Source organism: Melanotaenia boesemani, chromosome 7 (genome assembly GCF_017639745.1).
Source record: "Melanotaenia boesemani isolate fMelBoe1 chromosome 7, fMelBoe1.pri, whole genome shotgun sequence".
Lineage (NCBI taxonomy): Eukaryota > Metazoa > Chordata > Actinopteri > Atheriniformes > Melanotaeniidae > Melanotaenia > Melanotaenia boesemani.
In genome coordinates this window covers 11,724,795-11,751,046 of record NC_055688.1, presented here as the reverse complement: position 1 = coordinate 11,751,046, position 26,252 = coordinate 11,724,795, and the positions used below count along the sequence as shown (strand labels likewise).

General features: G+C 40.4%; 1 protein-coding gene across 1 annotated transcript in view; it reads left to right on the top strand.

Annotated features, from left to right (window-relative positions):
- Positions 1–26,252, top strand: part of LOC121643534 (protocadherin Fat 4) — a 119,185-nt gene that overhangs the window by 75,863 nt on the left and 17,070 nt on the right. The window contains exons 7-11 of the mRNA XM_041990998.1: positions 10,930–11,110; positions 13,181–13,431; positions 13,729–18,078; positions 19,506–19,610; positions 19,941–20,248. Of these exons, the coding sequence (XP_041846932.1) occupies positions 10,930–11,110; positions 13,181–13,431; positions 13,729–18,078; positions 19,506–19,610; positions 19,941–20,248 (5,195 nt within the window). The remainder of the gene's footprint in view (positions 1–10,929; positions 11,111–13,180; positions 13,432–13,728; positions 18,079–19,505; positions 19,611–19,940; positions 20,249–26,252) is intronic.

The window sequence follows — 26,252 nt, the reverse complement described above, 5'->3', positions numbered from 1 at the left end:
GTTTCTACGTTTTTAAATAATCAGAAGACTTGAAAATAGTTTTTGTGTTACTTTTTCATTGCAAATGATTGCTACTGGCAAAAAACTTTGCAAAATTTTAACATTGATGAAAATCAGGCTCAAACAGTAACATTTTAAGACATTTCTGTCAGGGTTTTCTTGGTGTTTAGACGTCTGTGCCACATGGACAAAGTTGCCCAACAAGCGAACATACTAATTAGGATTTGATCCCTTTTTTATGCACTTCCCCATATAGAGCCCTGACAACAATTCCAAAATATTTTGACAGGACATTTCAGTACAATGTTGAGGCAGAGGGAGGGATTTTGGGGTAGAATATCAAAATATCAAAAACCCCATAATCATAGTTGAGGCCAAATTACCCAGCAGCATTTTCTCACATTTTTGAGGCCTCGGCTGAGACAGTTGGGGGAAATGGTTCTCCCGGGCGCTATCTGGCAGGAAATTTTTGAAGGTGGACCGGGCAGACATGTCTCCCAGTCTGCTGTCTACCATGACCCATTTTGAACCGCAGACATCCATCTTAGCAAGTAAAAGTCTTCCTTTGTCCTGTCATATTTGACTTGCACTATTGTACAACAACATGCAAGATAAAGAGAAGACTTTGGTGTGTAGCGGTTGTCTTCCGTCAGATGAGAGCTTACGTTGTCTGTCTGTGAAAAACACGTTATGTTGCCATGTTTGGTGTTGCATATATGCAGTTGCAGAGTGCTGCTGCAACCACTGTGCCCCACACACACTTCTACATGACAAAAAGAGATATACGATTGGACTTTAAATGGATTAAATCTGACTTGTTCTGCCTATGAATCATAAAATGATTTCCACTTTTATGGTCAGGGTTCTCCCCCTTTGCTTTGCGCTTTAGTGATCCCTTTACTGGGACATTTTCAGTTAAGTGAAACTCATTATTGTTATTGAGCTTCAGCTCCATCTCTGTTCTGTGCTAACTGCTCCATCATCATTAAATCGCTGGAAACAAAAGAAGTGCTGGGTCTAATAAGGGGGTACTTGTTTGTAAGAGCTGCACAATTTGGTGTAATTTTGCAATTATTTGAAAATCTGTACTCAGCTTCCCTCAAATATGGCCTCTACACAAGCTGTATTAAGGTGTTTAACAAGATTCTTGTTGAGAGGAAATCTGTCACGGGATATTTCCCTTTTTTTTTTTTTTCCAACCCTCTCTACCATGTTTATGGAAAGTTGTTTTGCTGCATTTTTTAGTTAACTAGTTGAGCAGATATGCAGAGATACTTGGGAGGTTGCGTTGTCCCTGAATGATCTTACTGCTCAGCCAACATCTGGGATCAGCTGCAGGCGAATCAGATTTTTAAGCTGCCGCTGAGTAATGTACAAGTTTGGCCTGCTTGGAGGAATGTAAAACAATGAGATCTCCAACAGAGTCACACAGTGAAATGCTTTTGTCAAGCAGTCTTGCTGTAATAGCTTTCAGCAAGCATTTGCAGTTATAGAAAACATATTTTCATGCACAAGCCAGTTTTTCAGGTTTGGATTTTTTTAGTTAGATTGGCTTAAAAAAAAGGCATTACTAGTCTCATAACATTGTTTACATTTTTTAAACTACACTTTAGTTAAGACACTTTTTTTGCTCTGTTCTAAACAAGCTTCTTCAGTCTTTTTTGGGCTACTTTACTAAAACAGTAAACATGTTAGATAGAAATCCAAATCCAGACCAACATCAGCAGAGTCATCAGGGGGATTGCACTGTCAAGGTTAAAACTTCAACCCCAGAGTTGTGGCTGAATGTGAAGAACCGCTTGTGAGGTGTATCTGAAACATTGTCCCAGGAATCAAATTCAATATAATATTCAGTAAGATGTCAAGAAAAAGAAGAATTAACTGAATAGAAAAGGGATGACGGAAGGGGATGGAAGGAAAGAGGAAGGATGAATACAGAAGAAAGCAGATGGATGGGTGGATGCATGGATGGATGGATGGATGGATGGATGGATCTAAGAGGGGAGATAAACTGATGAGAGAGAGGGAGGATGAATGGGTGAATGGACAAGAAAAAGGGATAAATAGATGGATGAACTGATTATGGAGGGTGGATGGATATGTGGATAGACGAGGGAGACATATACAGAACAGATCGATGAATAAGGGATGGATGAATGGATTATAAATAGGTAAGATAAACGGATAGATGAGGGATGGATGAATAAATAATGATAGCTGAAAGGATAACTAACAGATAAATAGATTTTCCCCACCTTCCCTTTTTAAAAAGAAAACATATCAGAATAAAAATATTCAAATAAGCTTTAGAGGATGAATACAAGCTGAAGGATTTAGTTAAAACTTACAAAAGATGAATGGGAAATTTAGATTGAGAAGATAAGGTGGTTTGTATGAAGCTCTCTGTGTTAAGTGGTCAATAGTTTCACAACATACATCAGTCCCTTGTTTTGTTTTTGTTTTGTTTTTTTTGTTTGTTTTTTAATATATGTTATATACATCTGTATCTCTTGATTTGTGCATGTTATTGCATTTAGATGTGTAGATTAGGAAAGTTTCTTTGTAGTTTTTGAATCTGCATGCAGTGGTGAGCGCATCCTCAGGGTGCATTGACATGCACAGCGTTTCACTACATTTATTAAAGAGAAGGCACAGTAAATCCCTTGGCCCATGCCTTTTATGGCGGATACGGTCGCATAGAAATCCCATGTCTTTCACATCCTTCCAGCACATCTCTCCATAGTGCCACACATTTTGTATATGGCCTTTTGGATGTTGGGTGAGGGTAAGTTTTTTCGGGGCTAAACGACCGCTTAGCAGATAAAGGATTTTAATGACCATCCCTATTTAAAAAACAGGATCTTTTATCCTCTTGACTGGCTCCCATGAATCTGGCGTGTAAACCCTCCAGTTCTCTTGAGTTTTTTTTTTTTTTTTTCCTTCTCCTGACTTGATTAGTTAACTAACGATCTGTCAATCTCCAGGCTGCCATCCGGGTTTTTGAACAAGAAAAGCAAAGAAAATCAAATGGGAGTACGACAATCTGTATCATATAAAGCAAACAGAATTAAGGCAAATGAAGTATGAGCGCTGATAACGTGGCGTTAAAACGTGGCCGAAGCATTTCCAGATCACCGTCCAACGTTTGCCTCAATAAATCTCTGATGGAGTCCATTTCTGAAGGTTTCAAGCAGTCTGCAGTCTACTGGCAACACAAGAGTTTGCCAAATAAAATATCAGGTTCCTCAGATGAACTTTAACAGAGCAGTAACTTTCTGGATCAGCTCTTAAAAACTTTGCAGTAACAATGTGGCCTTGCAGAGTTTTTTCCTATCGCCTGTTTTCTCTTTTCCACTCATTGGTACAGCCTTTAACAATGCTGGATCTGAGTGTTTTTGTAAATAGCTTTGTTAATAGATGGTGGTGAGGTATTAAAAAAAGGTGGTGTGGGTTGGATGATTAGTGCCTCAGCCTGGCAAAATCCATACTTCAACGATGCTTATGCACTCTGCTCCTTACCTTCACTTTCTCACAAACCTATTTCTACGTTAGCTATAGCTTCTGTGCATGATTTTGCTCTTAAACACTTTCCCAAAGTCTTATTTCAGCTTTATGTGGTCCATGTATGAACATTATAGAGTTGTATTATGAGCAAGTTCCACTGCCAGTATAAGTTTTCCACATGCAAGTCACAGGGCTTAAATGATCTGTTGGTGTTGCTGTGTCACCATAAAAAGAAAAAGCGGAGCGGCCCACAGACCTGGTGCTAGATAGGGATTTCCAAATCCTCATCAATGCAGCTAGTAAATGCCAAAAGTTAAATCGCTTTATTAAATTTCACCACAAGCCCTAAAATATGAGGAAAAAACAGGACTTTGTTATTGTCGATCTGCCTTTTTTTTTTTTCTTTTCTTTTTTTTTTTTTAATTTTTGCATTTAAACCACCACAACATTTCCGCAACATACGGAGAAGAAATTGTGCACAAGCATGCAGATGCAACACTCCATAAATAACTGGTAATCTGTATAACATAAGCTTAATTTGATAAATGATTTTGAGATTGCCATATTATCAGAAATATTCTATCCCCTTTGTGCTGCATAGAGGCTTTGAGGGCTCTGCCGAGATATCCCTTTCACTGTGTTGCTTGTTAACTGTGAGAAAACCTCTGTTTACTCTGTTATGTTTGGCAAACTGTGCAGTGGGACAACTCGCACCCTGCACTCAGCTCCACGGGGCTTTTCATGAGTGCCGGACAGGGCTGCATTAAAAGAAGCTTTGTCGCAAAGCAACAGGTTCTCAGAGGCAGAAAAATGTCAATTTTGCCTTGTTGGCAGCCAATTCTATCTCCCCCCGAGTAATGATGTGTTTTATTTACGCTCCCTTAAGAGCACAATCTAGCCGCAGTCCATAAACCGTAATTAACCGTTTAGCCTTAAGCTTCAGGCTACAGATGGGCTGTCTCATAAATTTACACATTCATCCGTCTTCCTTAAGTCAACCTGCCCTGGTCCTCCCAGTTTAATGAAGCCAGTTATTTGGACATCACAGCTTTATCCTTCCTGTGCAAAGCTTAACACAATTCTATTTTTGATGAAACATCAGTCAGTCATACATTAGAGGAAGAGATTATCTCTTGTGCCAGCAGAAACACTCAAACCTACTTCTTACAACGGCTTAAACCAAGCAACTCAGCCGTCTTGCAGCCTTTCCCAGGAGGTAGGTGCTGCTGTTTGCTTCAAATCGGCCCCCCGCAAGGCCCTCACAGCAGTGTGCCCCCTCATAGCAGCTGCAGCGATCAGAAAACAGAGAGCTTAATTGTCATTAGCACATGTATTTGTACCCCCTCCAGTTCAGAAAGTATGGCCACATCACCTTCTTGGAGGTTAATGTGATTTGTTCAGTGGTAATGTACACTGATAAGGTGCTTAGACCCTGCCATATGTTTATGCTAGACAATGCTTTTAGGGTTGAGAGGCTTACAGAGAAAACTGTCTGTGCCTTGTTTCGATCGAAGAGGTGACAACAGATGGTCAGCTGGTCTGCTCTGGCCTCAGCATGTTATTTGGGATGCAGTTTCTTTGGGGTTAATCTGAGTTCTCCCATCTTCTCCAAACGGGATCCACATTGAAACAGATCTTAGATTTGATCACAGCTGCAGCAGTGAAACATTAGGAGACCAATTTATATATCCCCCCCACCACCACCAGTCTAACTGCCACTTTGAGTCCACATGGATTATTGAGAAATGTCAAGAAGAGGGATTTATTTTAGTAGTTGTCACTGTGTCATTCCTTTATCTGAAGGGAATGTGCTGCATTTAATTAAATCGCAATAGTGTTTCTAGATTCAATTAAACCAGGGAGGAGTCCATATGTGGCTTGAGCACTTTGAGCTCCCCGACAAATTGAGATGATTTGTGTGACACAAGGTGAACTAACGCCAGTGTCTTCTGACTTTATCCCACTGCGTAATGGCTGCTTACAGGATACAAACATTTATCTAAATACCATCAGTCTGATGTCTTCCCGTAGAGAAAACCCTGGTTTGGAGACAGGATTATCACAAAGCCTTAGCTATCATACCACCTCAGAGCTGAGCGAGTCCCGCACCTCATGCAAAGATGGTGCCACAAAGTGCACTATTTTCTTTGCTGATTGAGGGAAAATTCCCTTCTGGGCCCCAACCCCGCTTCGACACACACAAGATGAATTTGGTTCAAATATGTCCAGACATTTTGCTGGATCGAGAGCGATGAGTGGCAGCTGGTTCAAAAACAAGTTTCTAAGCACATCAAAATGAATCATGTAAAAATATACTGAGCTTTAAGAGTTTTTAAGAAGAGATCTTTAGTCATGATAGGATCTCAGCTTCAGGTAAAAACAATGATAATGGGGATTCAATCACCAGGAGAGTTGTGTGAGGTTGTGGCGGTTTGGTGACCTGAGGTTAACCCTGAAATGAGATTACGCTCATGGTGCAGACCTGGGGCAGGGAAAAGGTTGATTGCCTTATCTGTATTGGCTACAAGTGACCTACAAATTACAGCCCTTCAGATATAATGATCATAGCTTCATAAGCATTTTAGTAGTGTCTTAAATTATATGCATTGATCAATGGATTTATGTCATGCAGATTGTTCCTTAAATAAATAAATAAACAGACTGTTCTTAATTAACTCCAATAAAAAGTGTCAAATTTACCCCACTACATAAAGAGAAAGAATTAAGGGTCTGGGGACAGGATATGCCAGTGGAAAAGTACTTGTCTAACCACAGTCAGTGGCAGCCACCGGTAGGCAGCTGACTCCCCACAGCAAATTTCCACCAGCTCTCTTTCCATGGTAAAATGATGTCATTTGTCATCCAGGGATAGACCTGATTGTGCAGATCCAGATACAGGCATATTCCTCTGCCATTTCCCCACTGAGCTCGAGTTGTGGCACCCACCCCAGCTGCAGTTACCTACATCATTGACCCTGACAATAGTCTTCCCTGGGCTTTGCCAGATTCCAACAAAGATGGAGGAGATGCTAACATTTCTCAGCACTCTTGGAGAGCATTCCTCTCCTTTTGAATCACACCCTCCATAAAAAGAAGTAGAGGATGAAGGTTATACTGGACATAAAAATGCTTTGTGATTGCTTGTCTTTCTATAACAGGTATGGTATTTGGAGGAAATTTAAGAATCGGAACAGACAACATACTCAGCTGTGGAGTTGACCCCGTTATTTAGCAGCCACTGTCATATAAATCTTAAGAACGTCTCACTCAAACCATAACTGTTTCAAACAACTGTCATTTACATATATTTGCATACCTGCCAAGATATAGTGTTCCTCGACTAAATCTGTCATCCCACGCGATGTAACAAGATATATCTGAACTATTTACACATGGGAAAGAGGTATGGAGGGGTTACAGTAACAGCTGCCAGGGGATATGCGATATCAGTGAGCCTTAGGAGGCTTAGGAGGCACGTCCTGACTCTTTTGACTCCACAAAGGCACATGATGCCGCAACCAAGAAGGATGTAGAAAAAAAAGCTATGATTTAACTGATGTCTGACCACGACAGTGGGGTCAGCACAGGTTCAAGTTTGCATTGAAGAGTGTCATGGGGGCTTTGGGATTAGATGAACATAGTTTAGGTCTTTGTTAGGGGGTGGGGTGTCTCTGTTCTGTGCTTACTAAGGATTAACCATGGTAACAGCGTCCTGTGCCTCAGAGTCTCTGATGTGCTTGGGGACAGAGGTGGAGGCCAGAGGTCCCAGCAGAGGAGGCTGTTGATTCTCCTGAGGCAGTAAACAGGTTGTGACATCACATCCTTTGTAAAAGTGAAATGCCTGGAAGGAGGGCAGTGTGCTCCACATACACACACATGGATAGCCTTGTAGCTTGGGCTACTTCCGCTCTCAGTGGGGAAACAATACTACTGAAATGCAACCACTGCGTTCCCTTTGTAAGAGAAGGCAGTTTTTGTTTCGCAGCCAGCTCCATATTCAAAAACAAACATTTTCTTCATGAAATCAGTCCTTTGGTTGGAGCTAAGGGCCTTTGTAGAAATAGCCCCTTAGCTCCCAGAACCACTTATCGGCCCTGCAGCTCCAGCCTGTACGGAACATCTTTGATCAACAACAGTCTTAGCAGATTGTTTACTGTCAAACACACTCTGCCCGGCAGCAGCGGCTTTACACTGGTTAGATTAAAGTGAGACAGACACCTTGCTGACTTGGATTGCTCCTCAATTAAGAGGATCAGATAAGGAGGAGCATGAAGTACTCTAAATTGTTGCTATGGTAACCCACTTAATAATGATTCATCAATTCAATCATGCTTTGTATTTAAAGGGGTAACAATGCAGTGTCAAGTACAAGCGGATTAGAAAGCTGCAGTCAATATGATGTTGCTTAACTAATCCGGCTAACCACATTAGACTGAAACACTTATTAGCTGCTTGTTATGATTGTTTATTATGTAATAGCTGTATGATGATTCAATATAACTTGGATAAATTTAAATTTAATGATTGGATTATGTTTCTAGGGCAGGTAATGATTTGCATTTAACACCAAAATTGTGGTAAGTCATTCCTGTGTAAACTGACAGGGAGTTTAAAGTATTTTGTTTTCAAGCATGATTCAGATTCAATTTTCAAATATTTGTAAAGAAAAAAAAAACTAATCGCCTTAATTTCAACATTTCCCATATATGGGCATAAACACAGGAATCTTTAAAAGTCTGTGAAGTCTAAGAGAGACTCACTTTGGTGATGAGTCACCAAAGATTAGAGTTTTCTGGTTTCTGGTTCTCTTTTGAGATTTAAAAAAATGTTTACTGATACATCTGCTTGTGTCATTTGTTTTGCTTCAGGAATTCAGCTGTGTTTATTCTGAATATGCTTGTAAGCCATTTCTGTTCTAACCAGAAAACCTGGATACATTAAGCTTTGGGTCAAATGTCTGTTTATTGTCAGAAAGCCAGGCTGTGATGCGATGTTCCAGTAAACTAACTCAAATCTTGTTTGTGAAGAATGACTTTCCCTACTGAAAGAAACTGCAGTGGTCTCTGAACCTCACAGTGATGCTCAAATTGTTGACATACACAGGGAAATTCTCTTTGCTCTCTGTTTGCAAGAGGTCAGAGTTTAGAGTTACCAGCTGAACAGCAGTGGTAGCGCTTATAGCAGATTTGATTTCTTTGTGCGTCAGGACCTTTACACTCTCAGTTGTATCCTGCTGGTTGTTTCTGTGTGCCAGATGTGGATCTCTAAACCGTTATTTGTTTAACAAATGTTCATAGCGACCAAAGTTTGCTAAATGTGCTGCTAGTTTTGCTAATGCTAACTTGACTATTTTTTTAAGAGAAAGTTTGATTAGACAAAATTTAAATATATTTGAAGCATTTACTTCCTTTATTAATTATAAAAAAATGCCTTGTAAGAGATATGGACTATGTGTAATCCTGCTAAATAATTGAATATTTTAGAAAAGTTGTAAATAAGAAGTCTATGTAGCAATTGGAGACTGAATTTAGTAAGATAGTTTTGATCTGCATGCTAGCAGAGCTAACATGCTGTTTTTTAGCAAGTGTTAGCATCCTGATATTGCTAAATGCTGCTAGTTTGCTGTGGGGAACATAGCATAACATTTTCTCACACTGCACATGTCAAAATTTTAGCCTGATGAAAACAATAATATTTATAGTCCTGGTAAAATTCATCATATTACTTTAGAATAACTGAAATGAAGTGAGGACTACTCTTTTGGTAGTTTTTGTACCTCTATCCTTGGGTTTATTTACTCATACTAAATGGTAGGAGCTAAGCTGTAAGAAAGCCATGTCACAGAGAGAAGTTAGTTAGTTAGATAATTTAGGATAATTTAGAAGTTGGGAGACACATTAACAAACACCTTGTATTAGACAATCTGTAATGTACATAGCTATAGCTTAAGTCAGATAGTTAAATAATTCAATCTTTCCTCTTTTCCATCCTTAAGTGAAACCAGTATGATGGAAAAGAGTCATTTTATCATCACTGTGCGTCATTACAGGAGGTTCCTGAGGCAGGGATAATTATTGGACTTTCAAAATGACAGGACCTATTGCAAAGCATAACAAGAATGTTGCCCTGGTTTTCTCATATTTATAAGAAAATCCATGTTGGCTGAGTAATAAAGCCACAGAGTCCTTCCAGCTTTCTCTCTGACCCCCCATCTTCAGCTCACTCGTTTCTCAGATTCTTTATGTTTTGATTTTGCACGGCACGGCATTAAGGGAGAATTTTTGTGGCCACAATCCAAATGTTTTTATTATCTCTTATTAATCCAGGCCCCCGCGGAACACAGTTTCAAGCATCTGATGTTTTTAACAGCTGTATACACACAGCAAGGATACACAAGCTCAGGATTGTGCATGTTCTTATTTGGGCACATTTTATTTGATATATTCACATAGATTCCTCAAGAGGTTATTTTAGAGGAAGTAAAAATGCCTCTTGCAGCTTTCTGATCTCAGCTTGTTCTTGCTTCTCAGGTGCTCTCTGTGCTTATGGTATTTATACTGTAAACCACATGCACATCATTAAGAGCTCAAAATACCTCCAGGCTTTCAAAGATGTCCCCAAATCCCACTGTTTGACTCTTAGTAACGAGGCCGAACTTGTGCTTATGTTTGAAATATAGATTAGTCAGTTCAGCAGGCCATTTAAGGAAGGATTACAAAGGGCAGCTCAAGCAAGGCAGATGTCTGAATCTCTTCTATTCATCAAGCTTTTTCTGCAACGCAGCTCATTTTCATCTGCTATTGATTAAAACCAACCCCACAGGGCCCAGCTCGGCCTGTTTCGTCACCCGCTCTGGGAGAAAAGATTGGTTAGATTATGGCTGAAAATAGAACTTCCTTACTCAAATTCCACGGACTAACTTACTCTGCCATGCACCTTAAAATAGATACCTCAGTGTGGAGATTAAATCTATAAGCATCTAAGACTCCAGGAAGGATGCCTGAAAGATTGGGTTTCACAGACATTGAGCCCCTTTAATGTGTTTTGTGCTGATGTGTGTTGATGTGACAGTACAACCTACGGAAATGCAAAGATGTGCTCAAAGAAATTTGGTTGACTGAAAGACAGCAGAAAGACTACACTGAGTCCTCACACTGCCGACTAGTAAATCAAAGTGTGTCTGAAGTGACACTGAGCATCTTAATGATTTTCATATGTGTTTCCTTTACCCACTCACTGTGGCACAAAGTGGTTTGCTATACTGTCACTTAGAAATATCCCAGAATGTAAAAAGTCGATTCTGTCCTGGTTATTGAGACGATTTTCAACTTTTCGCTTCTCTTCAGGATGTGCAGCGAAGGAGAAGGGAACTGCAGGTGACATGCATCTTTATTTTCATTTTTCCATTTCTCCTTCCACCTCCAGGCTCTCCATCCTTGAGTGGAACGGGTACGGTAACGGTCCTGGTAGACGACGTTAACGATAACGTCCCTGTTTTCACATCCTCCACCTTCCACACTACCATCACAGAAGACGCCCCGACAGGGACAGATGTGCTCTTGGTCAACAGCTCAGATGCAGATGTGGGCATCAATGGTGTTATAAGGTAATTTCATTATTTTCTTTCATATATTATTTTGATTTTTTTATTCAATTTTTTTTCATTTATCACTACATAATTTTCTCACTTAATTAAATTATTAAATACTATAAGCCTGAACTCCCCACCAATGAGTCAGAACTCTTCAATCAGACTGCTAAAGACTTTATAATTAGAGATAGAACTGCTTCAGGATTCATCAGAGGAAGCCCACTTTTCTCATATTTAAGCACTTGGGATTATGCTGACATTTCTCAGAATAATTCAAACTTAAAGAAAAACTGTATAATAAAATTTCCTTCAAATTAGCTCTTTAAATTTTATTACTGCAATTACTTAAATAACCAGAGGAAGTAAAAGTAACCACATGAAAATAAGAAGGAACATTATTTAGTTTCACTTCATCACAACTACATTCACTCAGAAATAAATCTTATGTGTCCATAACTCTAAGGAATCAATTTTTCACAATGCATTGGAGATTTATGTTGCTCTGCATGGTTTTGGTGTGAGTAATCAGGTCAGTTTTACTTCGCTTTGATTCCTTGATAATACCCTTTCAGGGCCTTACAGAACTGGGTTTTGGCTTTCCTCAAGCTTCCAGTAAAGTGCTTTACCTCATCACCACCTTTTGTGAAATTCCAGGCTGATGCTGCAATTGACGACAGGAGTTTAGTTGCATAGTGTAAAGTTTTAGTCAACACCCAAAGTCTTGATTTTAGGTTGTGGTTTCCAGGCTTGGACGACGACTTTTTCACACTCACAGCCCCCTCTGTGGGGGAGCTTGTAAGAGCTTCTGGCAAGTCTCTCTCAAGCCGGACGCTGACTCAGGTCCAACCCCTCCTCTTTCCTTAGTAACCCCACTGAGTACACATTGGGGGTACCGCAGCGTGTTCCAGTTTCCCAAAACAAAGTAATGAGGATGTTAATTGTCGATGACAGTACGAGATGTGCCCATCAGGAGTTCTAGAGTGTTCGAGGCCCTTAATGGAGACCAAAACCAGTTACCTTCAGTTATTGGTTTTGACTCTCACAATCCATTAAACATTAGTCCCAAATGTGGACTTGTCTCTGGACCATATTCCCACCACAAGCATCTGTGGACGGTTTATATTGGTGACGATGTCCAAATAAGCTTTGCAGCCACTCATAGTTCGCACGTTGTTCTGCAATTTGTCGTCCCATCTCTGGAGGGGGATGCTTTTTCAGGGAACCTTTTCAAAATATGCACTGGTGTGTACATGTATGTGTCAGTTTACATTTATGTCTGGGGTCCTGCTGGAGCCTCATCAGATACAGGATGAAACATGATATTTGTTTGAAAGCAAAGGAGAGTGGCCCCTCAGTCCTGATGAGTTTTATGTTTCATGCTGTTATGTATCCCATATTTTGTTTGTGTTGTGTGTGATATATTTTTTTAGATATTGAGTTTTCACTGATTCTTAATTTATAATCATAATGTTCCATATAATCATTTTATGTTCAATAAAATCAATCAAAGAATTGGTAGGTTTTTAATTTCCAGCAGAGAAAGCAGTCTGGACAGCAGAGACTCAGACGCAGTGAAGCAGAACATAACAACTGCATCTGATTGAAGATAAAACTGGAAGTATCAGTTGGTTCTAAAACAAATTTGATGTCTCCTGAGTAACATATCGGGACCATCACTGAACATATATAACTGTAAATGTGCTCTGGTAAACCTTGAAACAGTGCCCTCTGTAGACCACATTGTATTAATGTGGAAAAAGCCCTTCAGCCAGCTTTGATGAAGCAACTTTGACAGCTCTTTCAGTGGTAATGAATCACCTAATGGTTGGTTTTCACATAACAGACATATAATGATACAATTACCTCATGATCATATAAGATGTTCTCATAATGCAGGAATTAAAGCATCTCCACAGACACCAAATAGAGGAAACAAAAAGAGTTTGTGGTCTATTTTATGTGTAAATTAAATGTGCCTTTTTAATGTTCAGAATACATCATTACAAATGGCTTGACCAAACAGACCTAATTAGTTTGTGAAATATTGCAAAGCCTCCAGCAACATTTCTTTCATCCCTCCCACAGCTACAGTCTGAGCGGAGGACATGGCCAGTTCTCCATCAACCCTGCAACCGGACAGATTATCACCAGCTCCCTGCTGGATCGAGAGTACCGTGCCAATTACCAGCTGCTGGTCATGGCAACAGATGGAGGGCAGCCCGAGGGCTTGTCCAGTTCCGCCACTGTGTCCGTGACGGTGGCTGACATCAATGACAACCCTCCACGCTTCCATCACCACCCATACGTCACTCACATCCCTGCTTCCACTGCAGCAGGTTAGTAAGTGCCTCAATAGGTACTGAAAATGTCATGGTTTGCTTCTATTGTCTCTACGCAGTGTGCTCAAAAAAATGATATATGTATAACTTCAGTGTTAAGCTCAACTTTGCCTGATTCGACCATGTAATTGTTTATGGTTTATAGCATATAGAGATTATTTCTTTAAATTGATAATGATAATTATTAATAAATAAATATTATAATATATAGTAAAATTATATTTGCTTCAGCATGAGCATATTTTGTGTAAATCAACTGGTTTGAAGCTAATCGCTTTCTGTTTGTGTGTTTAGGGTCATTGGTCTTTGCCGTTACTGTCACTGATGAGGATTCTGGTTCCAATGCCCAGCTGCACTACTCACTAATAGGGCGCAACTTTGAGAAATTCAAGATTGACCCAGTAAGAGGTGCCATCACCGCCAATGAGAGGCTGACCGGAAATTCTGAGGTTACCCTCACAGTTCGTGTCAAAGATGGTGGAGCTAACCCCAAAACAGATACAACCACCGTGACTGTGCGCTTTGTTACTGGAGGAAACTTCCCTGTCATCAAGCTGAAGGAGCGTGAATTCACCTTCCCAGAGAGTCAGCCAAACAACCACATTGTTACAATGGTGACAGGGTCCTCTATGAGGGGTGGACCACTGTCGTATTACATTGCTAGTGGCAATTTGGATAATGCTTTCCACATAGATCAGCTATCGGGTGAGTTGTCTATCAGACATCCGCTGGATTATGAGCATATTCAGAAATACGTTCTCTGGATTGAAGCCAGAGATCAAGGATTCCCACCTTATTCCTCCTATGAAAAAGTGGAAATAACTGTGCTGGATGTGAATGACAATCACCCAGTGTTTGATAAGGATCCTTTCCATGCTGAGATATTGGAGAACCTTTCACCTCAGCGAGTGCTATTGGTCTCTGCTGTGGATTTGGACAACGGGCCTAACGGACAGCTGGAGTATGCCATCATGGATGGTAACAAAGAGAACAGTTTCAGCATTAATCGAGCCACTGGTGAAATACGAACCACCAGGCCGCTGGATCGGGAGAAAGTGGCTCTGTACACTCTGAAAGTGAGAGCCACTGACCGTGGTTCACCACTAAAGAGCACAACGGTCAAAGTGCACATCAACGTGTTGGATGTGAATGATAATGCCCCCAGGTTTTCCAAGATTTTCAGCGCTACAGTGGCTGAAAATGCACCAGTGGGTTACATTGTCACCAGAGTCACGACCACAGATGAGGATGCTGGTTCAAACGCCATTAGCCGATATTCAATTACAGACACCAGTCTTCCATTCAATATTAATCCGAACACAGGAGACATAACTATTAGTAGGCCTCTTAACAGGGAAGACACTAATCACTACATCATCAAAGTTTCTGCACATGACTCTGGCTGGACAGTTAGCACAGATGTAACTGTATTTGTTTCAGATATTAATGATAATGCTCCCAGATTTAGCAGTCCATCTTACTATATGGACTACCCCGAGCTCACAGAAGTGGGCTCCTTGGTCACGCAGGTGTCTGCCACTGATCCTGATGAGGGGTTCAATGGCAAAATATTCTATTTCATTCGATCACAGTCAGAGTATTTTAGAATCAATGCCAGCTCTGGAGAGATATTTGTCAAGCAGCTGTTAAAGTATCAGAACTCCACAGGTGCTAGCAGTCTAAATATAAACCGCCACAGCTTCATTGTCACGGCCTCAGACCGAGCAGTCAAACCTTTAATGAGTGAGACGACTGTGATTGTAAATATTGTAGACAGCAACGATAACCCCCCTGAGTTTGACTCTCCTAACTACTTCACTCCTGTCACTAAAAGTGTCAAGGTTGGCACTAAATTAATTAGAGTTGTAGCACAGGATAAAAAAGACTTTGGCCTTAATTCAGAGGTTGAATACTTAATAACAGGAGGAAACAGTTCTAGTAAATTTAAACTAGACAAAACAAGTGGAGGGATTACTGTGGCCTCTTCCCTCACTTCTGATATGAACAAAATGTTCCTCCTCGACATCACTGCTAGTGATAGAGGAAATCCTCCTTTGTCTGCACGGACGACAGTGAGGATTGCAGTCACGGAGGAAAACCACCACACACCTGAGTTCTCACAAAGCCAAATCTCTGCCACTGTACCAGAAAGCCTTGCTGTGGGAACAGCAATAAGAACTCTGTCTGCCAGAGACAAAGATAAAGAAATGAATGGCCTTATTACTTACAACATTACTTCAGGCAATGAAAAGGGTCTGTTTGCACTTAACAGTAAAACTGGAGTGTTATCTCTAGCTCACCCTCTGGACTTTGAAGAGAAGCAACAACATGAGCTTAGAGTTTCAGCTACTGATGGTGGTTGGATTGCAAAAACAAGCTATGTCTCTGTCAAAGTACATGTGACTGATGTAAACGACAACCCTCCTGTGTTTGAGCCTGACGAGTACTTCCCCATTGTGCAGGAAAACGTTCCCAGTGGCACCACTGTGGTGAAATTGAATGCCATAGACCGAGATTCAGGAGCTAATGCAGTCATGGCTTACGTGATCCAGTCATCAGACAGCGACCTCTTTGTTATTGACCCGAACACGGGCACCATCACCACCCAGGGCTTTTTGGATTATGAAGCTAAGCAGGTCTATCATTTAACAGTGAAGGCCTTCAATGTCCCAGACGAAGAGCGCTGCAACTTCGCCAATGTCAACATTCAGCTGAAGGGAGCCAATGAATACGTTCCCCGCTTTGTCTCCAAACAGTACTACTTTGAAATCTCTGAAGCTGCTCCAAAAGGCACAGTGGTCGGGGAGGTTTTTGCCAGTGATCGAGACCAAGGAGAGGATGGAGTCGTTTACTACCTCATTTTTGGAAGAAGCAGAAAGAAGGGCTTTGGCATCAACAAGAAAACTGGGCAGATTTATGTCACAGGTACTCTAGATCGTGAGAAAGAAGAGAAGATTTCACTAAAGGTGTTGGCAAAGAATGCAGGAAGCATTGGTGGAGCAGATATTGATGAGGTGTTTGTAAATATTACTATTCTTGATGCCAACGATCCACCTGTTTTTACCCAAGAATTGTACGATGTGCAAGTTAGTGAAGGTCTGTCTCCTGGTGGCTTGGTCACCTTTGTAAGTGCGGAGGACTTCGATTCTGTCCCAAGCTGGAGCAGATTTTCTTACTCCATTGCTCCTGAATTTGAAAAAAATGTTTTTACGATCAACCCAAAAACTGGCCAGGTTTCTGTGGCAGCAGAGCTGGACAGAGAGACAACCCCTGTATATAATCTGACTGTTCTTGCTGTGGATACTGGCACACCCCCAGCTACAGGAAGCGCCACTATCATTGTAAATCTAGAAGATATCAACGATAATGGCCCAACTTTGACAACCTCCTATGCTGAAGTTATGGAGAACCAAAGAGCTGGCACTGCAGTTACGACACTGACAGCCTCCGACCCAGACCTACCACCCAACCAAGGCCCTTTCTTTTACAACCTCCTGAGTTCTGGCTCTGCCAACAGTTACTTCAGTCTCAGTTCAGCTGGGGTGTTAACCACCAGCCGGGAGATAGACAGAGAACAAATTAGTGACTTCTACCTCTATGTAGTGATTAAAGACTCTGGTGTGCCTCAAATGTCCTCTACAGGAACAGTTCACATCAAAGTAAACGATCAGAACGACAACCCTTCTGAACCACGATCCATGGAAATCTTTGTCTACTACTTTGGAAATATGTTTCCTGGAGGATCTCTGGGAGACGTCAAACCACAAGACCCTGACATTCACGATAGATTTCACTGCTCTCTTATCCCTCCATCCTCCAGTCTGTTTGGTATCCCAACAGGAACGTGCAACCTCAACTCCAAAGCCCGCTCAACAGACGGAACCTTTGAACTAACTGTCCGCAGCAGTGATGGTGTCCACGGTTCAGTCAGTAATACAGCCAGAGTTCTGTTTATTGGGTTTACTAATGCCACTGTGGACAATAGCATACTCATCCGACTCCAGTCTGAAGGAGTCAAAAGTTTTCTGACCAATCACTACCTCAGCTTCTTACGCATTGCCAACTCTCAGCTGGCAGGACTAGGCACAGGGGTCCTGCTTTATGGAGCATTTGAGCTTAACAATCAGACTTTCCTGATGGCAGCTGTGAAACGCGGCCATGGACAATATGTGAACCCCAGTGGTGTGGCCACATTCTTTCAAAGCATCAAAGACATTTTATATAGACAGAGCGGGGTGCAAATAGATGCGGTGGACCATGATCCATGCATGCATAACCCATGCCAGAATGGAGGCAGCTGCAAGCGGCGTCTCAGTGTCGGGCCTGATATGAAGACAGAAGAAAGTGTCCCTGTGATCCTTGTTTCCAACTACCCTCTGCAACCATACGCCTGCAGCTGCAGACCAGGATACGCAGGAGCTCTATGCGAGACAGACATCGATGAGTGCCAGCCATCGCCCTGCCACAATGGTGGCACCTGCCACAATCTAGTGGGAGGTTTTTCATGCACCTGTCCTGAAGGTTTCACCGGGATGGCCTGTGAGAGGGATATCAATGAATGCCTTTCCAACCCCTGCAAGAATGGGGCTCTGTGCCAGAACTTCCCCGGCGGCTTCAACTGTCTCTGTAAATCTGGATTTGCAGGTACTACACATACAGGAGTCACATTTTATATCTGTCCACACTGTCACTCATGTAAGACCTGGAAAAATAATGTGGGGACACTCACATACTCAGAGTAATGTAGTCACACACAAATTTAAGTCCAATGAAAATATTTGCTTCTGAACGTTTCCAGGAGGTATTTTAGCCATAGAATTTAAGCAAGGCTGCCAAAAACAGTTAGGTTTTCGATTGCTTGTTGGGGGGTATCAGCTGTGATTCATATCAGCCAGCCATGTTTGCTTTAATAAAAATGATGGTACGAAGTTGACCTTTGTCAGAACTTGAGTCCCAACTGCACAGATTGTTCACCAGTATCCCATTTCCTTCTGTGTCTTCAAGCAAATGCAGCTATGACCACACACAGGCACATTTCTAATCCAACTGTATACACAGGGATTTCTTAATCAAGGACTTTGTATTGGGTTGTGTTTTGAGTTGTTTGACAAATGAGCAGCTTTATAAAAGATCCAATCAGGCTTTTTAATTTGGAAATGTAATGAATACGCTGCATTATTGGCCTTAATAAATGGGAAGTGGATTTTGAGTGGAAATACTTAGAGCAAGGACTTGGATCCTGCATGATGTCCAGCCCCTGACAACAGCATCTGAAAGACATTTTAAAAGGTGGCTGTAGAAGGCAGTTTGCCTCTAGTCAAGTCATTACTGTCCCTTTTTATTATTACAATAAAAAATGACTGCAAAATTTTCAGTTTCATCAAGATAAATGACCCTTTTGCAGCAATGCACCTACTGACTTACAGTAGTTTGCATGGCCTCACTGTGAACTCTCAACTTCCTGTTTTCCCCCTTGACTGTTTTTTGGCAGCAGAATCTATCTCCATTAGGCAACTTGTCTCTGGATTTACAGCATTAAATGTATTCCCGAAGCTCATTGTCAGTCTCTCTGTCTCTCGCACCATGTGCCATGCATCATTTGTACCTGTTATTTTTAGGATAACGTTCCTTACCTTTAAACCTTTAAGCCATATAAGTTTGCCTGCATGTGTGGCAGCCATTCATGTACATTTCATCAGTTTGTCTGTCTGCACTGCAAAAAAATGAGGGAAAAACAGTCCAGTTCAAATGCAACTTGATCTTTTAGTAAGTTAGAAAGCCTGATTGTTAGTGAGAAGAATCAGCCAATTGCATGAGATAATTTCTTTTTTCCTATAAAAAGTTTCAAGATGTTTTTTGTGGCTGAAATGATGTACTCATGGACATGTGATGTGTATTTTAAAATAGCATCACATATATGAACATTTTTTTTAATTGCACTGAAACAGGTGACTTAGCAGCTTCCTTTTTTTTTTAACATTTTTTGCAGGAAAAGTTTTTTTGTTTGTTTGCATGACTATGTGTTGCCTGCCAGCCCATCCATTTAAATTTGTGTTGTTCTGTGAACCCAGGCAAAACGTGTGATTCCATCATCAATCACTGTGAGTGTAACCCTTGTTTTAATGGCGGGTCCTGTCAGAATCGGGTGGATGGATATTACTGTCATTGTCCATTTGGTAAGTCATGATAGGAAACATTTAGAGTACTTAAGAGTTCTGTTGAATTGAAAAGAAAAAGGAAAGATCCTTTCTTACTCTGTTTCTTAAACGTCAACACTGTCATTTCATTTTGTGCCTCCATTTTTTCATTTTCTGTTCTCCAAAAAAGCTTCAAATTTTGGCCAAAAAGAAAAAAAATCATCCTGCTACAGTAACATCTGCTTTTTAATACAAACAGATGTATAATGACACTACAAATGTTTTATTTGTAGATAATTTTATCATAGCCGTCCTGTGAGTCATTCATTGGTTTTCTCTCTGATTCATCCTATTATTTTTTGTCCACAGGGGTTTTTGGTAAACACTGCGAACTTAACAGCTATGGTTTTGAGGAGCTTTCCTACATGGAATTTCCTTCTTTGGATCCGAACAATAACTACATATATATAAAATTTGCCACCCTGAGGAACAACGCGTTGCTTATGTACAACCATGACAACCAGACTGGAGACAAGGCAGAGTTTTTGGCACTGGAGATCTTCGAGGGACGGATGCGCTTCTCCTTTAACTTGGGCAGTGGAACTTATAAACTGATGACCATGATAAAAGTTTCAGATGGGCAGTTCCACACAGTCATCGCCAGGAGAGCTGGAATGGTAAGAAGGATTATTTCTATGACAGAAATTAGCCTTATTAGTTTTTATGGTCTAGTAAAAGTGAGGAAAATCTGAGATGGACATATTCTGCACATTCAACAACATTTATACCCTGGGTTTTTACAGCTCAAAACTGCATCCACATTTGGCTTCATATTCTTTTTTACACCATCAGATGATAATTAAACTCCTCCAAACCACTAGTAGCCTAGTTTAAGGTTTTCATGGTTGGTAATTATATTTTACTGCTCACTGTGATTTACAATACCAGGATCCAAAATGGCCCAGAAGGCTGAAATTGTCTCCAGTGTTCTGAATGAGAGGCTTCTCCCTACCAGCAGTGGCAAGAACTGAAGAGAAAAAAAAAGAAAATCAGCTAGGCTCTGTCAAATCTTCTATAATGCAACTCTTCTGCTGGACTTCAAATCTGTCATTTCCCGCCGTGCAGTGGGGTTTCATAGGAAGCTGGTAAAATCATTAAATTGTCAGTTTTGAGATGGTGCAGAATGACGTGATGGAAAGCAATACAGCACAAGTTGAGGACTGTGCATATAGTGGCCACTGAATACTGAGGTGGACGTGTTAGCACTCTTGAAGGGTGAGAGAGAAATGTTGGCGTGTCATGCTAAGAGTGCTAACTCCTGCATGCGGTATAAAGTGAACCTGATCACCATGTTTGCAAAAGGTGATGTGGGTCACTTCAGCGGTCAGGTCTTGAGGTTTATTCCCGGTTCCTGTGCCTGAGTTGTGAGTTAATGTGAAAAGCAAGCCGAAACCACAGACACAGCCATGCACTATTCTTTTTTGAAGGTTTCAAAAATGAGAGGGAGTAGAGAGTTCATACAAACTTAAAATCATCATGACACAAGTTGTTTTTTTTTTTTCAGTTTTACAAAACTTTAACAGTTTTCTACATATTTCTGTTTTCCAGGTGCTATAATGTGCTTCATGTATATAATAACAGTCACCATTTTGATTAGCATGTATATGAGGACAATTGTTTCCATGAAGAGTTTGATTGTCAGGTGCAATGCTGCTTTTACGCTGCAGCACCTAAGCACACAACTATTTCTGGCTTCACAGCAAACTGAATATCAGCATCAAAATTCAATCATATTGCTCTTTTCACCCATGCTATATCAGCATAAAAAATACATTAAATTCCCATTGATTTGTACTGTGTAGTCATGTATAATTGAAAAAGCCAGGAGCCAATATAAAGCCAGTGTTCAGTCTACATTAATTAGCAAAGTAAATGTGAAACACTGTTTTAAAAAACAGAAATAAATGTGACACATTTTCATTTACTGGTTTGAAGCAAATAAACTAAGCTGCATAGTGTCACCAGAGAGTGACCACGGGCTCCATTACTAATGGCTGCAATTCAGTAGAAGAAGTAGCTCTCTGACAAACCTCGCAAAGGAAAAACAAAACAATTGTCATGCTCATCCACGGGAGCAAAATGGATAGAGCTCTGTTTCAGTAATTACGTTAAACTTGATATATACCTGAGAAGGTGCTGGTAAATCATCTATGTTTATTGTTTACCTGCTAAGACTACAAACAGTTGCTGGACATAAGAACCTTTTTCATGCAATAGAATCATTTTTTTTATTATGATTGTTTTCATTTACTCGTCCCATTTTCTTAATGTGAATTAGAAGAAACAGTGGAACAGTTGTGTAGTCTGACATTTGTGGTTAAAATCTGTCGTAAACTTGTTACATACTCCATGAGAAGTTTGTTCTTGTTCTTGAGGCTGCAAGAACAAAAAAATATTTTGTATTGTTCTGGGCAATTCAGAAGTTGCACTAGACTTTTTTGATGTCTGTCAGGGTCATAAAAATACCATCATAATCTATTTCTACCCATCACTTTAATTTTTTATATGATAATAATGTCATATTCATTAGCATTTCATTTTTACACATTTTTAATTCATATTCAGTCAAAACAAGCTGAACAGGGAATCCACACCGTGCTATTGCACATCAAGCAGATGAATTTCTTCGTGGTGACAACAAGCACTGACTGTGGCCTTAGTATCTAAATAAATAATGAAAATAAACAATTGCACTTAAAATATCAAGCGTTAACCTGCTGTAGCCTGAACGCACACCTCACACGTTCCTCCTGGTCTGGATGGACTTGAATTGAACTGAATTGTACTCCTCATTGTGCATAATCAAATGTTTTAAGTGGGATTGCTGCAGAGGGTATTGTCATGAGGGTTTGGACTTAGGCCTCGGACAGACAAATTTTTGGCTGTTTTGATTTTGCTCTGGAGGCTGAATCCACGTTGTGCTGACACACTGGAGACTGGAATTTCAAGCACCACTTCAGTCAGAGTTTTGAAATCAGGGAACATTTCTCCAAGTGAAGTAATCAGGAATCGGCAAGGTTCTCTGAACAACGGGTTTCCTGATCCTGCAAGCATTGGCTTCAGCAGGAGGAAATCCTGCAGCATGCGCTCCTTTTGCACCAGTGGTTCAGCTGCACCGGTCTGTAACCCATAGTCGTCATTTTTCCAAGTGAAGCCAACAAAGTCATGCAGCAAGATGTTTCTGATCTTACTCATGATAAAAGATAAAAGGATTGCTGAAGGTACTAATGTAGCTCTGAGAAACTGCTACAAAAGAGACACATTATTATTAAATTAATGTGGAAAGGATGTGTTAGAAAATGTGTGTAGTCACCTCTCAGCGGTCTTAAGTAGTGTCTCACCAACAATGGGATCCATTTAGCTAGATATCACAAAATATTGTGCCTTCAGATTAATTTTACAACCTCTGGGCCAATAATAAAAAGGCTGTTTTGTTGTTTTTCATTCACAAGAAAACAATTACTGTTTTTGTCTCATCCTGCACTTTGAGGCATAACTGATACCAACTTTAAGTTCAGTAAAGTCTTATTAATGTAATATTTACTCAAAACTGGTTGGTAGTCTCAGCTCAGGCCACTGGAGCTGACCAATTACAGCTTGGCTTTTTCCCCTGTAGTTTCTGTGTAAGCATGTAGGGCTCCACTAGGCATTTCATTGGAAGTTTAGGATAAAGACTCAAAAGTACTCTTTTGAACAAATGTGTAAATATGTAAATAAAGATGTTTCAGTAAGATTTTTGAAGTAGTGTTACTAACTTAACTCATGTTGGTAACAGCAGAGAGAAGTCCACAAAATAAAAATATCCATGCCCAAATAATTGATAAAGTAAGCGTAGCCACTCACTCCCTGTGCAGGTGTAGCACATTCACCAATGACCACAGCTATTTTTTCCAAAAACAACAAAGACACAAGAAAATCATGATGGTACACCATCACCGATAGTTTGATACAAGTGTTTTTCCCTCTCTGCAGATGTCAGCCAGTTTCTAATTCCAGATATCAGTCTGCTAAATTAGTCTAATACTTATCATAGTTGGTTCTGGCCCTGAAACAGACATCAGCTTGCCCATAGAATACAAGTGCAAAAAACCAACAATCTCAGTCAATAAATCCTCCCCAAGACCATTTTTTTCCCAAGAAACAACAGCTTCTGTTCTGCTATAAAGCCAACACTATGGACAAGAAGAAAAAGAGATGGCAACAGCAAAGTCAGTTTGTTTTGAATTAGTGTTTCAACTCTGAACAAAGACTAAAACCATGTGTAAATGCGGTTTGCAAATGTAGCTTGACAGCTTCGTTTCCTCCATTGTCGATCAGCACCAGCGGCTAATCAACAAGCTCTTGATTAGGAGAATTATTTGTTCCCGAAACAGGCACAAAATAAATGTGGACCAGCAGTTACTCGGCCCATGTACCACAACAGAGAGCGATGCTGAGGTCTCTCCATCACATTAGTCATGGGGAAAACAATGATCTCCATCGGCGCTTTCTTCACGTTTCTATCAGTGTTAGCAGAACAAATAAAACGTCATCTTTTCATGTAACATTTGTTCCTAATTACCAAAGGCTTTTCTTGTGAGAAATGTTTGCTCGTCCACATTTTGAGACACTTGTCAGTAGATCTAGTGTGCATAAGGCATGACTGCAGCGCCTTTGATCACCGGAAAACACATTAATGTTGATGCGGTTCTTTATGGAGCTTCAGTGAATTACAAATGTCCAAGTATTCAAGATATTTGTACTCCATGAATGAAGTGTGCGTGCAAGTTTTTTTTTTTTTCTGTTTGTGTGTGTGTCTGTGTGTGTGTGTGTGTGTGCTCGGCAGGGTCACGCTCTCCCAGATGATTTGTGTCAGAGATCCGGGCTGGTGTGGTCCGTGTTTACTTAAACTCCAGGAGAGGTGGAACGTGATTGCCCTGGTTTTTAAACACTTTCACACACTTTTCCGGATAGTTTCCTCACCAGCCCATTTCTTTTCTACCTTGTGGGGTCGTTCCCTTTTCAGAGCACAGACAAGAGAGACAACAATATCACATCTGGGCAAATGCTTTGGTGCCACTAACGAGAAGCAGGAAGCGTTTCCTGTAATATCTGGCATTTCTATGCCACTCTTGTCAGCCATCATAATGAAAAATAATTTGCTTCCTTAGGTTTGTCATTTTAATTGTGACACATTATTGGAGACATTGGCTTAGCTTGTAGTGCTCAAAACAACCGAAATGATACAGTTTAAAAACTCAATCTCCATCCAGAAATCCTGACCCACCTAGTCAGCCACCCCTGCACAGAAATAAATGTGTATATTTTTGTTTTTAAGCATGGCTTTGTTATTGTGTGGTTGGATGTAATCATTATGGTGTAGTACTCCAGCTGTGACATCACCTTAAGTAGTTACAGACCCTCTCGTTCAATGCAGATGGAATGGACCATTCATTTCTAATTTATCTTAGAAATAATAAAACTTGCATTTGAGCAGAACATGTGGACATTTAGCCTTATTGGTCAGCCTTTCCAAATACTTTTGGAACATGGAAAAGAAACCAGGATTTCTGGATTGATAACAGGATGTTTAGAGCAAACAAGTTTTCTTCAGATGTCATTACGAGGTCTCATTCCTCACAACAGATATTGAGTTATAATTGATATATGATTAAATTTTTTGGTAAAAACGCCAGCGCTTTCTACACCACCATGAATGGAGTTGCTACAGCCACCTCCAACAGCGGGGTTAACTTCTGCAGTACCACCCCTCCTTTTTGGTCTGTACTCTCACTGCATTTATTCACTGTAATTCTTTCTCAGTGTAATCAAGTTTAAAGGAAATTAGTCATTAGTTTGTGTAGATTCTTGAGTTAGATAAAAACAATCTTTAAAAGAATAGTTCAGCATTTTGGAAAGTACTTCTTTACATCTGGCACAGAGTTAGAAGAGTAGAGAAGATGGATATTACTGTTGTATCTATAAGCCAGATGTGAGGCTACCAGCAGCAGCCCTGTTTTTCATCTTTGCTAAACTATACAGCTTCTGGCTCCAGCCTGACAGTACTTTTCATGAACATACAGGAGTCATTTTGATCTTCTCGCCTAACTCTCTGCAGGAAAATAAATAAGCACATTGTCCAAAATGTTAAACTGTTCCTTTAATAACAATAAATTTGTTTATTTAGTGATTCATATTGACAACCAGACTAAATGAAAAGAAAAAAAAATCATTGGTCCAGTATTGAATATTTTCATTGGACTGTAAAAACAAGGAAGGTAATTGGGCACCGAGGACCTGTTACCTCTAATCAGTTAACATTTAAGCACACTCAGCGTCCATCCATTAGCTACACCCTATAAATCCTGCAAAGGGTCATGGAGGTGCTGGAGTTTGTCCCAGCTGACACTGGGTGAGAGGCAAGGTACTCCCTGGACAGGTTATCAGTCCATCAGAAGGTTAACACAGAGAGCCATGCACATCGATGCTAACTGCCTCCACTGATTTATAATCACAAATGAATCATTTAAACATTCATGTCTTTGGACTGTGGGAAAAACCTACTTGGGCTAAAGGAGAACAGACATTTGATTCTTCTGATTCTTGCTTTCCATCCCTTTTAGGCCATCATAATTATAACAT